The sequence below is a fragment of the Callithrix jacchus genome, chromosome X (assembly GCF_049354715.1).
Source record: "Callithrix jacchus isolate 240 chromosome X, calJac240_pri, whole genome shotgun sequence".
Taxonomy (NCBI): Eukaryota; Metazoa; Chordata; class Mammalia; order Primates; family Cebidae; genus Callithrix; species Callithrix jacchus.
In genome coordinates, this window is record NC_133524.1 from 131,693,090 (window position 1) to 131,707,519 (window position 14,430).

Genomic DNA, 14,430 nt, shown 5'->3' on the forward strand with positions numbered 1-14,430 from the left:
GGTATGCCTGTGCGGTTGACATAATGCATGAATCACACAGCTCAACCACTTCATTTGGTTTCCAGATGCTGCAGTCACTCACAAAATCCTTGAAGAGAAGATAAATAACGGCCAATCAGCACCTGATAACCTCTTGTCAACTGCTCCACCAGGTCTTGGTAATATGGCAGCAGCTGGACTTTCATCTATGAGGACCAGAGATCTGTGTATGTCTGCTTCTTAGTTGTACCGTCCTACTTGGTTTCCCTAAGGAGGCATGGTTTGATGAATGCTACAAGTTAATTTTGTTGGATATAGTTTCCTAGCATCAATTTGAGGGGTATCAGAGAGCCACGTGGCATATCAACCCATGGATTCTTTGATAATTTCCTAGAAAGTGAGGATCAGAGGGATATACATCTGGGGTTGACACACTGCACTTCCATCACAGCTCAGCCTCTTCATTTGGTTTTCAGATGCTACCAGCATTCAAAATGTCTGCAAAGAGAAGATGGAAAATAACCAACCAACACCTAATAATATCTTGTCAACTGTTCTTCAAGGACTTCCTTATTTGGCAACAGCTGGTCTCCCAGCCATGAGCACCAGGGATCAGTGTATGTTTGCTTATTCATTTGGACTATCCTGCCTGGTTTTCATAGGCATGCCTAGTGTCCTGAATGGGAGAGGGTGATTTTGTTGTATTGTCTTTCGTGAGCTGCATTTGAGTGTTCTCAGATCGCCACCTGGCATATCCTCTCTGGCTTTCTGAAATAGTTTTCTATAAAGTGAGCATCAGGAGGATATACCTGTGGGTTAACATAATGTACGTAACTCAGAACTGAACCCCTTCATTTAATTTCCAGATGGTATGATCTCTCACAATGTCTGTGAGAAGATTAAAAATGCCCAAGCAGTACCCGATAAAACCTTCCCAGCTAGTTCCCCAGCACTTATTAATATGGCAGCAGCTGTTGTGTCATCCATGAGCAACAGAGATCAGTGTACCTGTGTGCAATTGGTTTACTAACCTACTAGGTTTCCATATGCGTGCATAGTGTCATGAGAGAAGAATGTAGTTTTGTTGTACTATCTTTCCTGGCCTTAATCTTAAGGTTCTCAGAGTGCTACTTGGTATGTCCTTCTTCTTTATGAGATAGTTTCCTGGATACTGAGCATCAGAGGGGTATGCTGTTGTTGACATAATGCACTTACCTCACAGCCCAGCCATTTCTGTTCGTTTCCAGATGCTGCAGTCACTCACAATGTCCGTGAAGCCAAGATGAATAACAGCCAACTAGCACCTGACAACGTCTTGTCAGCTGCTCCACCAGGTCTTGGTAATATGGCAGCAGCTGGAATTTCATCCACGTGGACCACAGGTCTGTGTCGGTCTGCTGCTTTGTCTTACCACCCTACTTGATTTCCCTATGGAGACATAGATCGATGAATGCTACAAGTTAATTTTGTTGTATACACCTTCCTAGCATCAATTTGAGGGGTATCAGATAGTCCCAGGGCATATCCACAACTCCTGTCTTTGATAATTTCCGAGAAACTGAGGATGAGAGGGATATACATCTAGGGTTGACATAATGTACTTACCTTAAAGCTCAACCTCTTCATTTGGGTTTCAGATGCTACCATCACTCAAAACGTCCGCAAAGAGAAGATGGAAAATAACCAACCAACACCTAATAACGTCTTGTCAACTGTTCTCCAAGGACTTCCTTATTTGGCAACAGCTGGTCTCCCAGCCTTGAGCACCAGGGATCAGTGTATGTTTGCTTATTCATTTGGACTATCCTACTTGGTTTTCATAGGCATGCCTAGTGTCCTGAATGGGAGAAGGTGATTTTGTTGTATTATATTCTGTGAGCTGCATTTGAGTGTTCTCAGATCGCCATCTGGCATATCCTCTTCAGCTTTATGAAATAGTTCTCTCGAAACTGAGTATCAGGAGGATATGCCTGTAGATTTGACGTAGTACACATAACTCAAAACTGAACCTCCTGATTTCATTTCCAAATTCTACCATCACTCACAATGTTTGTGAGGAGAAGATTAAAAATGCACAAACAGCACCCAATAATGGTTTCTCAGCCATTCCACCAGCACGTATTAATATGGCAGCAGTGGGTGTTTCTTTTATGAGTACCAGGGATCAGTGTAATTTAGCTCACTTGGCGTACTGTCCTACTTGATTTCTATATGTATGCGTAGTGTCGTGAGGGAAGAATACAGTGTTGTTGTACTATCTTTATTGGCCTCAAATTTACGGTTCTCAGACTGCTACTTAGTATGTCCTTCTTCTTTATGAGATAATTTCCTCGATACTGAACATCAGAGGGGTATGCCTGTGCGGTTGCCATAATGCACATAACGCACAGCTCAACCACTTCATTTGGTTTCCAGATGCTGCGGTTACTCACAACGTCCGTGAAGCGAAGATAAATAATGGTCAAGTAGCACCTGATAACATCTTGTCAACTGCTCCACCAGGGCTTGGTAATTTGGCAGCTGCTGGAATTTCATCCACGAGGAGCAGAGATCTATGTATGTCTGCTTCTTAGTTGGACTGTCCTACGTGGTTTCCCTAAGGAGGCATTGATTGATGAAGGCTGCAAATTAATTTTCTTGAATATAGTTTCCTAGCATCAATTTGTGGGGTATGAGATAGCCACGTCGCATATCCTAACCTGGTTTCCTTGATAATTTCCTAGAAACTGAATATGAGAGGGATATAAATCTGGGGTTGACATAATGTACTTACCTTACAGCTCAACCTCTTCATTCGGTTTTCAGATGCTACCATCACTCAAAATGTCCTCAAAGATAAGATGGTAAATAACCAACCAACACCTAATAATGTCTTGTCAACTGTTCTCCAAGGACTTCCTTATTTGGCAACGGCTGGTCTCCCAGCCATGAGCACCAGGGATCAGTGTATGTTTGCTTATTCATTTGGACTATGCTACTTGGTTTTCATAGGCATGCCTAGTGTCCTGAACGGGAGAAGGTGATTTTGTTGTATTATATTCTGTGAGCTGCATTTGAGTGTTCTCAGATCGCCACCTGGCGTATCCTCTTCAGCTTTATGAAATAGTTTTCTAGAAACTGAGTATCAGGAGGATATACCTGTAGAGTTGACATAGTACACATAACTCAAAACTGAACATCCTGATTTCATTTCCAGATTCTACAATCACTCACAATGTCTGTGAGGAGAAGATTAAAAATGCGCAAACGGCACCCAGTAAGGTTTTCTCAGCTATTCCACCAGCACATATTAATATGGCAGCAGCGGGTGTTTCGTCCATGAGTACCAGGGATCAGTGTAAGTTAGCTCACTTGGCGTACTGTCCTACTTGATTTCTATATGCATGTGTAGTGTCATGAGGGAAGAATACAGTGTTGTTGTACTATCTTTACTGGCCTCAACTTTACGGTTCTCAGACTGTTCCTTGGTATGTCCTTCTTTATGAGTTAATTTCCTCGATACTGAATATCAGAGGCGTATGCCTGTGCAGTTGACATAATGCATGAAACACACAGCTCAACCACTTCATTTGGTTTCCAGATGCTGCGATCACTCACAACGTCTATGAAGCAAAGATAAATAATGGCCAACTAGCACCTGATAGCATATTGTCAACTGCTCCACCAGGGCTTGGTAATATGGCAGCAGCTGGAATTTCATCCACGAGGACCAGAGATCTATGTATGTCTGCTTCTTAGTTGAACCATCGTACTTGGATTCCCTAAGGAGGCATTGTTTGATGAATGCTACAAGTTAATTTTGTTGGATATAGTTTCCTAGCATCAATTTGAGGGTTATCAGAGAGCCACGTGGCATATCCTACCCTGGTTTCTTTGATAATTTCCTAGAAACTGAGGATCAGAGGGATATAACTCTGGGGTTGACATAATGTACTTACCTTACAGCTCAACCTCTTCATTTGGTTTTCAGATGCTACCATCATTCAAAATGTCTGCAAAGAGAAGATGGAAAATAACCAACCAACACTTAATAAAGTCTTGTCATCTGTTCTCCAAGGACTTCCTTATTTGCCAACAGCTGGTCTCCCAGTCATGAGCACCAGGGATCAGTGTATGTTTGCTTATTCATTTGGACTATCCTACTTGGTTTTCATAGGCATGCTTAGTGTCCTGAATGGGAGAAGGTGATTTTGTTGTATTGTCTTTCGTGAGCTGCATTTGAGTGTTCTCAGATTGCCATCTGGCATATCCTCTCTGGCTTTATGAAATAGTTTTCTAGAAAGTGAGCATTAGGAGGATATACCTGTGGGGTTAACATAATGCACATACCTCAACACTGAACCCCTTCTTTTCATTTCCAAATGCTACGATCACTCACAGTGTCTGTGAGAAGAAGATTAAAAATGCCCAAGCAGTACCCGATAAAATCTTCCCAGCTAGTCCCCTAGCACTTATTAATATGGCAGCAGCTGTTGTGTCATCCATGAGCAACAGGGATCAGTGTACCTGTGTGCAATTGGTTTACTATCCTACTAGGTTTCCATATGCGTGCATAGTGTCATGAGGGAAGAATGTAGTTTTATTGTACTATCTTTCCTTGCCTCAATCTTAAGGTCCTCGGACTGCTATTTGGTATGTCCTTCTTTATGAGATAATTTTCTGGATACTGAGCATCAGAGGGGTATGCTGTGGTTGACATAATGCACTTACCTCACAGCCCAGCCATTTCTGTTGGTTTTCAGATGGTGCAGTCACTCACAATGTCTGTGAAGCGAAGATAAATAACGGCCAACTAGCACCTGACAACGTCTTGTCAGCTGCTCCACCAGGTCTTGGTAATGTGGCAGCGGCTGGAATGTCATCCACGAGAACCACAGGTCTGTGTAGATCTGCTTCTTAGTTGTACTGTCCGACTCGATTTCCCTAAGGATGCATAGATCGATGTATGCTACAGGTGAATTTTGTCATACACATGTTCCTAGCGTCAATTTGAGGGGTATCAGATAGCCATATGGCATATGCAACCCTGCTGTCTTTGATAATTTCCTAGAAACTGAGGATCAGACGGACATACCTCTGTGGTTGACATAATGTACTTACCTCACAGCTCAACCTCATCGTTTGGTTTTCAGATGCTACCGTCATTCAAAATGTCCGCAAAGAGAAGATGGAAAATAACCAACCAACACTTAATAACATCTTGTCAACTGTTCTCCAAGGACTTCCTTATTTGGCAACAGCTGGTCTCCCAGCGATGAGCACCAGGGATCAGTGTATGTTTGCTTATTCATTTGGACTATCCTACTTAGTTTTCATAGGCATGCCTAGTGTCCTGAACGGGAGAAGGTGATTTTATAGTATTATCTTCAGTGAGCTGCATTTGAGTGTTCTCAGATCGCCATCTGGCATATCCTCTTCAGCCTTTTGAAATCGTTTTCTAGAAACTGAGTATCAGGAGGATGTACCTGTAGAGTTGACATAGTACACATCACGCAAGACTGAACCTCCTGATTTCATTTCCAGATTCTACCATCACTCACAATGTCCATGAGGAGAAGATTAAAAATGCCCAAGCAGTACCCGATAAAAGCTTCCCAGCTAGTTCCCCAGCACTTATTAATATGGCAGCAGCTGTTGTGTCATCCATGAGCACCAGGGATCAGTGTACCTTTGTGCAATTGGTTTACAATTCTACTAGGTTTCCATATGCGTGCATAGTGTCATGAGGGAAGAATGTAGTTTTTTTGTACTATCTTTTCTTTTTTTTTTAAATTTTTCATTGGTTTTTAGGTTTTGGGGTACATGAGCAGAGCATGGAAGACAGTTGCGTAGGAACACACATGGCAGTAGGAACACACATGGCAGTGTGCTTTTCTTTCCTTCTCCCCTTCACCCACATTTGGCATTTCTCCCCAGGCTATCCCTCCCCACCTCCCCCTCCCACTGGCCCTCCCCTTTTCCTCCCAATAGACCCCAGTGTTTAGTACTCCCCTTTCTGTGTCCATGTGTTCTCATTTTTCATCACGCGCCTATGAGTGAGAATATGCGGTGTTTCATTTTCTGTTCTTGTGTCAGTTTGCTGAGGATGACGTTCCCCAGATTCATCCATGTACCTACAAACGATACAAACTCATCATTTCTGTTTGCTGCATAATATTCCACGGTGTATATGTGCCACATTTTCCCAATCCAGTCTATTATCAATGGGCATTTTGGTTGATTCCAGGTCTTTGCTAATGTAAACAGTGCTGCAATGAACATTCGTGTACATATGTCCTTATAGTAGAACGATTTATAGTCTGTTGGATATATACCCAGTAATGGGATTGCTGGGTCAAATGGAATTTCGATTTCTAAGACCTTAAGGAATCGCCACACTGTCTTCCACAATGGTTGAACTAATTTACACTCCCACCAACAGTGTAAAAGTGTTCTTTTTTCTTCACATCCTCTCCAGCATCTGTTGTCTCCAGATTTTTTAATGATCGCCATTCTAACTGGCGTGAGATGGTATCTCAATGTGGTTTTGATTTGCATCTCTCTGATGACCAGTGACGATGAGCATTTTTTCATATGATTGTTGGCCTCATATATGTCTTCTTTCGTAAAGTGTCTGTTCATATCCTTTGCCCACTTTTGAATGGGCTTGTTTGTTTTTTTCCTGTAAATCCGTTTGAGTTCTTTGTAAATTCTGGATATCAGCCCTTTGTCAGATGGGTAGACTGCGAAAATATTTTCCCATTCTGTTGGTTGCCGATCCACTCTAGTGACTGTTTCTTTTGCCGTGCAGAAGCTGTGGAGTTTCATTAGGTCCCATTTGTCTATTTTGTCTTTTGTTGCCCATGCTTTTGGTGTTTTGTTCATAAAGTCCTTGCCTACTCCTATGTCCTGGATAGTTTTGCCTCGTGGCCTCAATCTTAAGCTTCTCAGACTGCTACTTGGTATGTCCTTCTTCTTTATGAGATAATGTCCTAGATACTGAGCATCAGAGGGATATGCCTGTGACGTTCACAGGATGCACTTACCTCACAGCCCAGCCATTTCTGTTGGTTTCCAGATGCTGCAGTCACTCACAATATCCGTGAAGTAAAGATAAATAACATCCAACTAGCACCTGACAACGTGTTGTCAGCTGCTCCACCAGGTCTTGGTAATATGACAGCAGCTGGAATTTCATCCAGGAGGACTGGAGGTCTGTGTATATCTGCTTCTTAGTTGTACTGTCCTACTTGATTTCCCTAAGGAGGCATAGTTTGATGAATGCTACAAGTTAATTTTGTTGTATATAGTTTCCTAGCATTAATTTGAGGGGTATCAGATAGCCACGTGGCATATACTACCCTGATTTCTTTGATAGTTTTCTAGAAACTGAGGATCAGAGGGATATACCTGTGCGGTTGACATAATGCACTTTCATCACAGCTCAACCTCTTCATTTGGTTTTCAGATGCTACCATCACTCAAAATGTCCACAAAGAGAACATGGAAAACAAGCAACCAACACCTAATAACGTCTTGTCAACTGTTCTCCAAGGACCTCCTTATTTGGCAACAGCTGGTCTCCCAGCCATGAGCACCAGGGATCAGTGTATGTTTGCTTATTCATTTGGACTATCCTACTTGGTTTTCATAGGCATGCCTAGTGTCCTGAAAGGGAGAAGGTGATTTTGTTGTATTATATTTCGTGAGCACATTTGAGTGTTTTCAGATGCCCATCTGGCATATTGTCTCTAGCTTTTTGAAATAGTTTCCTAGAAACTGATCATCAGGGGGATACACCTGTGGGCTGACATAATGCGCTTAAATCAACACTTAACGTCTTCATTGTCTTTCCAGATTCTACCATCACTCACAACGTCCATGGGGAGATGATTAAAAATGCTGAAGCAGAACCCAATAATATCTTCTCAACTATTCCCCCAGCACTTATTAATATGGGAGCAACTGGTTTTTCATCCATGAGTACCAGGGATCCGTGTATGTTTCTTCACTCGATATAGTGTCCTACTTGGTTTCTATATGCATGCACAGTGTCATGAGGAAAGAATCTAGTGTTGTTGCACTATCTTTCCTGGCCTCAATTTTAGGGTTCTCAGATTGCTACCTGCTATATCCTTCTCCAAGTGATAATTTCCTAGATGCTGAGCATTTGATGGCTATGTCTGTGTGGTTTACATAATGCAAGTAACTCACAGCTCAACCATTTCATTTGGTTTCCAGATGCTGCAGTCACGCAGAGCGTCCGTGAAGAGAAGAGAAGTAACAGCCAACCGGTACCTGATAACGTCTTGTCAACTGCTCCACCAGGGCTTGGTAATATGGCAGCAGCTGGAATTTCATCCAGGAGGACCAGAGATCTGTGTATGTCTGCTTCTTAGTTGTGCTGTCCTACTCGCTTTCCCTAAGCAGGCATAATTTCATGAATGGTAGAGGGTAATTTTGTTGTATATACTTTCCTAGCCTCAATATGAAGGGCATCAGAGGGCAACTTGTCATATCCACCCCTGCTCTCTTTGATAATTTCCTAGAAAGTCAGCATCAGAGGGATGTACCTGTGGGGTTGAAATAATGCACTTACCTCACAGCTCAACCTCTTCATTTGGTTTTCAGATGCTATAGTCAATCTCAATGTCCATGAGGAGAGGATGGAAAATGGCAAATCCGCAACCGCATAAAATATAGTCAAATGTTCCTTCAGGGCTTACTAGTATGGCAGGAGCTGCTCTTCTGGCCACGAGTACCATACAACTGTGTATCTTCTCTTATTAGTTGGATTTTCCTATTTGATTTCAGTATATGCTCATAGTGTCATAAATGGGAGAAAGTGGTTTTGTTGTATTCTCTTCCTTAAGTGCAATTTGAGGGGTCTCAGAACACTGCCGTCGTGTCCTCCTGCTCCATGCAATAATTTATTAGAAGCTCTGCATCATAAGAGTATACCTGTGTGTTTAAATAAGGCATTTATTTCACAGCTTGACCTGGTCATTTTGCTTCCAGATGCTACCACGCCTCACAACATCCGTGAGGAGAGGATGGAAAATGCCCAACTGCAATTTAGTAACATCTTGTTAACTTTTCCACCAGGGTGTATTCACATGGCAGCAGCTGGTATTCTAGCCATGAGTACCAAGGATCTGTGTATGTTTGTTTATAAGTTGGAATGTCTCACTTGGTTTTCATATGTATGCATAGTGTCATCAAGGGAAGGAGGTTGTTCAGTTGTACCTTCTTTCGTGAGCTCAATTTGAGTGTTCTCAGATCGCCACCCAGCATATCCTCTCCTGCTGCATGAAATATTTTCCTAGAAACTGAGCGTCAGAGGGATATACCTGTAGGGTTACCATAATACACTTACCTTACAGCTCAACCTCTTCATTTGGTTTCCAGATGCTGCAGTCACTCACAATGTCCATGGAGAGAAGATGAACAATGGTCAAAGAGCACCTGAGAACTTCTTGTCATCCATTACACCAGGGCTTATTAATGTATCAGGAGCTGGTACTCCACCCATGAGTACAAGGGCTCAGTGTATGTTTCCTGGTTGTTTCTGCTTGGTTTCCTACTTGGTTTCCATAATCATGCAGGGTCATACATCAAACAAGGTCGTTTTATTATATTATCTTTTGTGAGCTCATTTTGGGAGGTCTCAGATAGCCACCTGGTATATCCTTCTGCTTAATGAGATCATGTTCTAAAAACTGAGCATCAGAGGGATATACCTGCAGGGTTGTTGTAATGCACTGACCTCACAGCTTGACGTCTTCTCTCGGTTTCCAGTTGCTACTGTCACTCATAATGTCCGTGAAGAGAAGATGGAAAATGGCCAACAAGCACCTGATAACATTTTGTCAGCTGTTCCACCAGGGCTTATTAACATGGCAAAAGCTGGTATTCCAGCCATGAGTAGCAATGATCTGTATATGTTAGCTTATAAGTTGGATTGTCCTCCTTGGTTTCCACATGCATGCATGGTGTCATGAAAGGGAGGAGGCAATTTTGTTGTATTATCTTTTGTGACCTGAATTTAGGGTTTTCAGAACACCGCCTGGCCTGTCCTCCTGCTTTATGCAATGATTTCCTAGAAACTGAGCATCGGGAATATACCCGTAGGGTTGACATCATGTATTTTTCTCACAACTCATTTGGTTTCCACATGCTACCATCACTCACAATGTCGGTGAAAAGAAGATAAAAAACAGCCAACTAGCACCTGATAACTTCCTGCCCACTGTTACACCAGGGCTTAATAATTTGGCAGGAGCTGGTATCATAGCCAAGACTACGAGGGATCTGTTTACTAGTTGTACTTCCTACTTGGTTTCCATATGAATGCATAGTGTCATAAAGAGAAGAAGGTGGTTTTGTTGTATTATCTTTTGTTAGCTTAGTTTGAGGGTTTTCAGATCGTCACCTGGCACATCATCTCCTGCTTTATGGCATAATTTCCTTGAAACTTAGCCTCAGTGGAATATACCCGGGGCTTCACATAATGCACGTACCTCACACCTCCTCCTCCTCACTTGATTTCCAGATGCTTCCATCACTCACAATGTCCATAAAGAGAAGATAAAAAACGGCCAACCAGCAACTCAAAACTTCTTGTCAACTCTTCCATCAGGACTTCCTAATATGACAGGGGCTAGCATCCTAGCCATGAGTACCAGGGATCTGTGTATGTTTCCTTATAAGTTGTGTCCTACTTGATTTCCATATGCGGGCATAGTGTCATCAAGGGAAGAAGGTGGTTTTGTTGTATTATCTTTTCTTGCCTCAATTTCAGGGTTCTCTGGTTGCCACCTGGTATATACTCATGCTTTATGGGATAATTTTCTAGAAACTGAGCATGAGCGGGATATACCTGTGGGGCTCTCATTATGCACTTAACCTCACAGCTCGGCCTCTTCATTTTTTTTCCAGATGCCACCGTCTCTCACAATGTCCATGAGAAGAAGACGAATAATGGCCAACAAGCACCTGATAACTCCTCATCAGCGGTTCCACCAGGGCGTAGTAATCTGTCAGGAGCTGGTGCTTCATCCAGGAGTAGCAGGGATCTGTGTATGTTTGTGTATTGGTTGTACTGTCCTACTTGGTTTCTGTATGCATGCATAGTGTCCAGCAGGGAAGCAGGTGGTTTTGTTGTATTGTCTTTTTTGAGCTCAGTCCGAGGGGTCTGGCATCGCCACCTTGTATATCCTCCTGCTTTCTGACATAACTTCCTCGAAACTGAGCCTCCGAGGGATATACCTGTGGGAGTGACATAATGCACTTACCTCGCAGCTCAATTTTTCCATTTGGATTCCAGATGCTACTGTCATTCATGATATCCAGAAGGAGATAGAAAATGGTCAGACCCCACCTGATGGCTTCCTGTCAGATTCTGCTCCCCCAGAGCTTATAAATATGACAGGAGATTGTATGCAACCCAACACATTAGATTCTTTGTCTTACAACTGCACTAGTCTCAGCAAAGATAAGCTGCTTTACAAACCTGATAGTAACGAATTTGTGGTAGGAGCCCAAAACTACCGTGTCTCTGCAGGTGATTCACAAGTCACAGCAAGGTCTCCGGTGGAAACTGTGCCAAATACAGCACGAATATCTCCTGCTATGGCAAAGAAAGTTAATGATGATATAAAACATCAATTGATGAAAGAAGTTCGAAGGTGTGGGCGAAGTAAGTAGTGCAAGAATGTCTATCAATGAAAGCCTGAGAAGTCTCCCATTCGATGATTTAGAACACAATTATGCTGCCCCTTGAGCTCATTGTTTGGCTAAATTGGATCTGTCTGTAATTTAGCAGGGCTTCTATTTAATTTCACTGAAAATTTCAAATACATCTGCTTAGGTGTTTTTCTTTGTTAGTGTTCACAATAGTTTCCTTAGTAATATACTGATGTGATTTAAGCATCCAAAACACAAACGCTGTGTAACATTGTAGCCCATAAAAAATGTATACTGCGGTAGTGGATGCAATGAGATTGAAGTATATTTCATTTTCATAATTTTAGAAATACTAACTTTTTAATACCTTCAGATTATGAAAGAATTTTCATTTTGCTTGATGAAGTACAAGGATCTATGGAAGTCAAGAAACAACTTGTTAAATTTGCCATTAAGGAAGCAGCAAGGTGGGTGCCAAAAGGAAACTCTTCTATTGTTTTAAGCACTTGTGCCCAGTTTGGGACAGGAGCAGGAAGAAATCATGCCTTGTTCTTCCTAATCCCTGGCCCTCAGTCATAGTTCATGCTATTTCCCCAAGCATTTAGGTTGATATTTTCTTATTCTAACCCCTTTTTCCAATGCCATGGAGCCTTCCAAATTTATGATAATCTGGGAGTGGGTGTGGGCCCTCAGGTGACTCACTTGGTCTTTTTCTAGTTTGTATTTTCCATGAGCATGCATTTTCTATCTGCATGTACATTGTAAAGTCTGTTTTGTATCCACTACTACCTCTTACATATCACAGATGCCGTGGGTATCCTCTGGTTAATGGAATACCTCTTTCATTTCAGGCTTAAAAATTTTGCCTTAATTCAGCAACTCAAGAAGGTGCTAAAAGAGTAGATTCCCACTGCCATCTCAGCAAAGTTAAGCACATGAGAAAAAATAATTGTGTTAATGCAAATACCAAGGAGAAACAAGGATATGTGCTGTAAAGTGGTGTACGTCATTGCTGAAGCTTCCTGTAATTTTGAAGTGAAGAAAATTCCCTTCCTGAAGCTAAGAAAAGATGGAGCTTTTGAAATTTAGTAAATTTCTGTTAGTAAAAGCTAGACTTTTGTGGTTTGTTTGTTGGTTTATTCTTCCACCTGAGGAGGGATACGAGTTGATAAATCACCAATGTATTTAGTATTACGGTCATGGTTTCTGCATAGTTGTAGCCGGTATTTATAACTGCCTTCGTTCACTACCCATTTTTCATTCCCTTTGCCCTGAGATAGTATGTCATCTGGTCATGGTGCTTGACCTGGCAGGATGACTCAAACCTTCATCACTGAACAGTCTGAAGGACCATTAGATACCTGCCTGGATTGGGTTGCTGTACTTTTCCATTAAGTGTAATCAGAAAACATGGGAGGACTAAGAAGCTCTCTAGACACAGCAGACATACTCCTTTTTAGCTCCTGGTGTAGTGCAACTAATCCCCCTTTGATCGTCAGGTTCATCATCCCAAGCCAGTGGATGACCCCCTCCTTTGCCTCTAGATGGAAAGTGATGAAGAGACCAAAAGGGCCAGCTGGCAGTATGAATGTCTTTTCAATGGAATCACTGTTGTGTCCCTTGGTGAAAGCATTTCTTCCTTTGGAAATAAGACTTCTAGTTCAGCAGAGCCTAACGTCAGGAGAATAGGAAACGTTTTTGCTAGTGGGTCACTGGGGTATAGAGTATGAGTAGAGACACCCCCAGTTATACCCCTTGAATCTAGGACCAAGAATCCTGACTATGGGAAAGAAAGCAAACTGTGTTGGATGCAAATATACAGCAAACACTGCTTCCTAAGTGATTTCTCAGATCTGCAAGACATTGCCACCTAGCTTGCACTATAACTGAGTTCCACAAGTCCATTGCACAGTTCTGTTGATCCAGTCATCTTCAGATAATGTGGGACAGCTCGGGAGCCTGACTTGGAGGTCAAGGCCAATGTGGGTAAGCCAATACCACCTTAAAATAAAACCTGATAGAGGATAAGAGAATATAAATATTAAGACCAGTGAATTCCTATGAGGGTGGGCCCATCGCTACACTTTATTATCTGTGAGTGCCTTGTGTGGAATACCCTGGTGGTAAATAAGGCGTTTTTTCTAACTGCACAAATGTTGATTTTCTCAAATTACTGTGGGTGGAAATGAAGATCCATAGTCAGTATACGTGTCTATTTGAGTAAGAACACAGCCCTGTCCCTTCTATATTGAAAGTGGTCCAATGTAAGCACCTGCCATCTGGTAGCTAGCTGATCACCCTGGAGACAGTTGCCATATAAGAGACTCAGTGTTGCTCTCTGTTTCTGGCAGATTGTACACTCAGCAATGACTATGTTACAGAATTTTGTTCCTTAGTTCAGCTGAAACTGAGTTCTTGTCACATGACCAGGAAAGATTAAGTTCACGCACACATTACAGGGTGAGGAGGGGAATGTGTCGGTTGAAAAGGAAAATTAGGGAGGAAAGAACTCTCAGCAAAGCGAGAGGGAATCCTGCTAACAGGCCCCCACCTCCCAGATTGTTTCTGTGCCATCACACAGAAACCGAAGAGACCAGGCTCCCCATTGCCACTCCTGCACGAGACACAACTTTCCCATGGCTCTACCCTCTTCCCCCGGGTACCCGGCAGCATTAATGAGAAAGACTCAGTTGGGAAAGGGCAAGCAAACAGTGACAATCCTTTTTCTGGGTTGTGGGTTTCATTCAAGACCAGCAGTCTGGTTTTTCAACCTTCAGGCCGTTTTAG

The 14,430-nt window shown here is 42.4% G+C and overlaps 1 protein-coding gene across 1 annotated transcript; it reads left to right on the forward strand.

Moving 5' to 3' along the window:
• The first annotated feature begins 31 nt into the window (after positions 1-31).
• Positions 32-13,073, forward strand: LOC144581214 (uncharacterized). Its single transcript, XM_078364150.1, has 21 exons — positions 32-206; positions 456-596; positions 1,227-1,361; positions 1,617-1,757; positions 2,395-2,535; positions 2,785-2,925; positions 3,176-3,316; positions 3,560-3,700; positions 3,950-4,090; positions 4,722-4,856; positions 5,112-5,252; positions 7,037-7,171; positions 7,427-7,567; positions 7,816-7,956; positions 8,200-8,340; positions 9,367-9,507; positions 10,511-10,651; positions 10,897-11,037; positions 11,522-11,656; positions 12,017-12,110; positions 12,495-13,073. The coding sequence occupies exons 1-21, from the start codon at positions 164-166 to the stop codon at positions 12,544-12,546; spliced, it is 2,703 nt and encodes a 900-aa protein (XP_078220276.1). The 5' UTR covers positions 32-163; the 3' UTR covers positions 12,547-13,073.
• Positions 13,074-14,430: the final 1,357 nt, after the last annotated feature.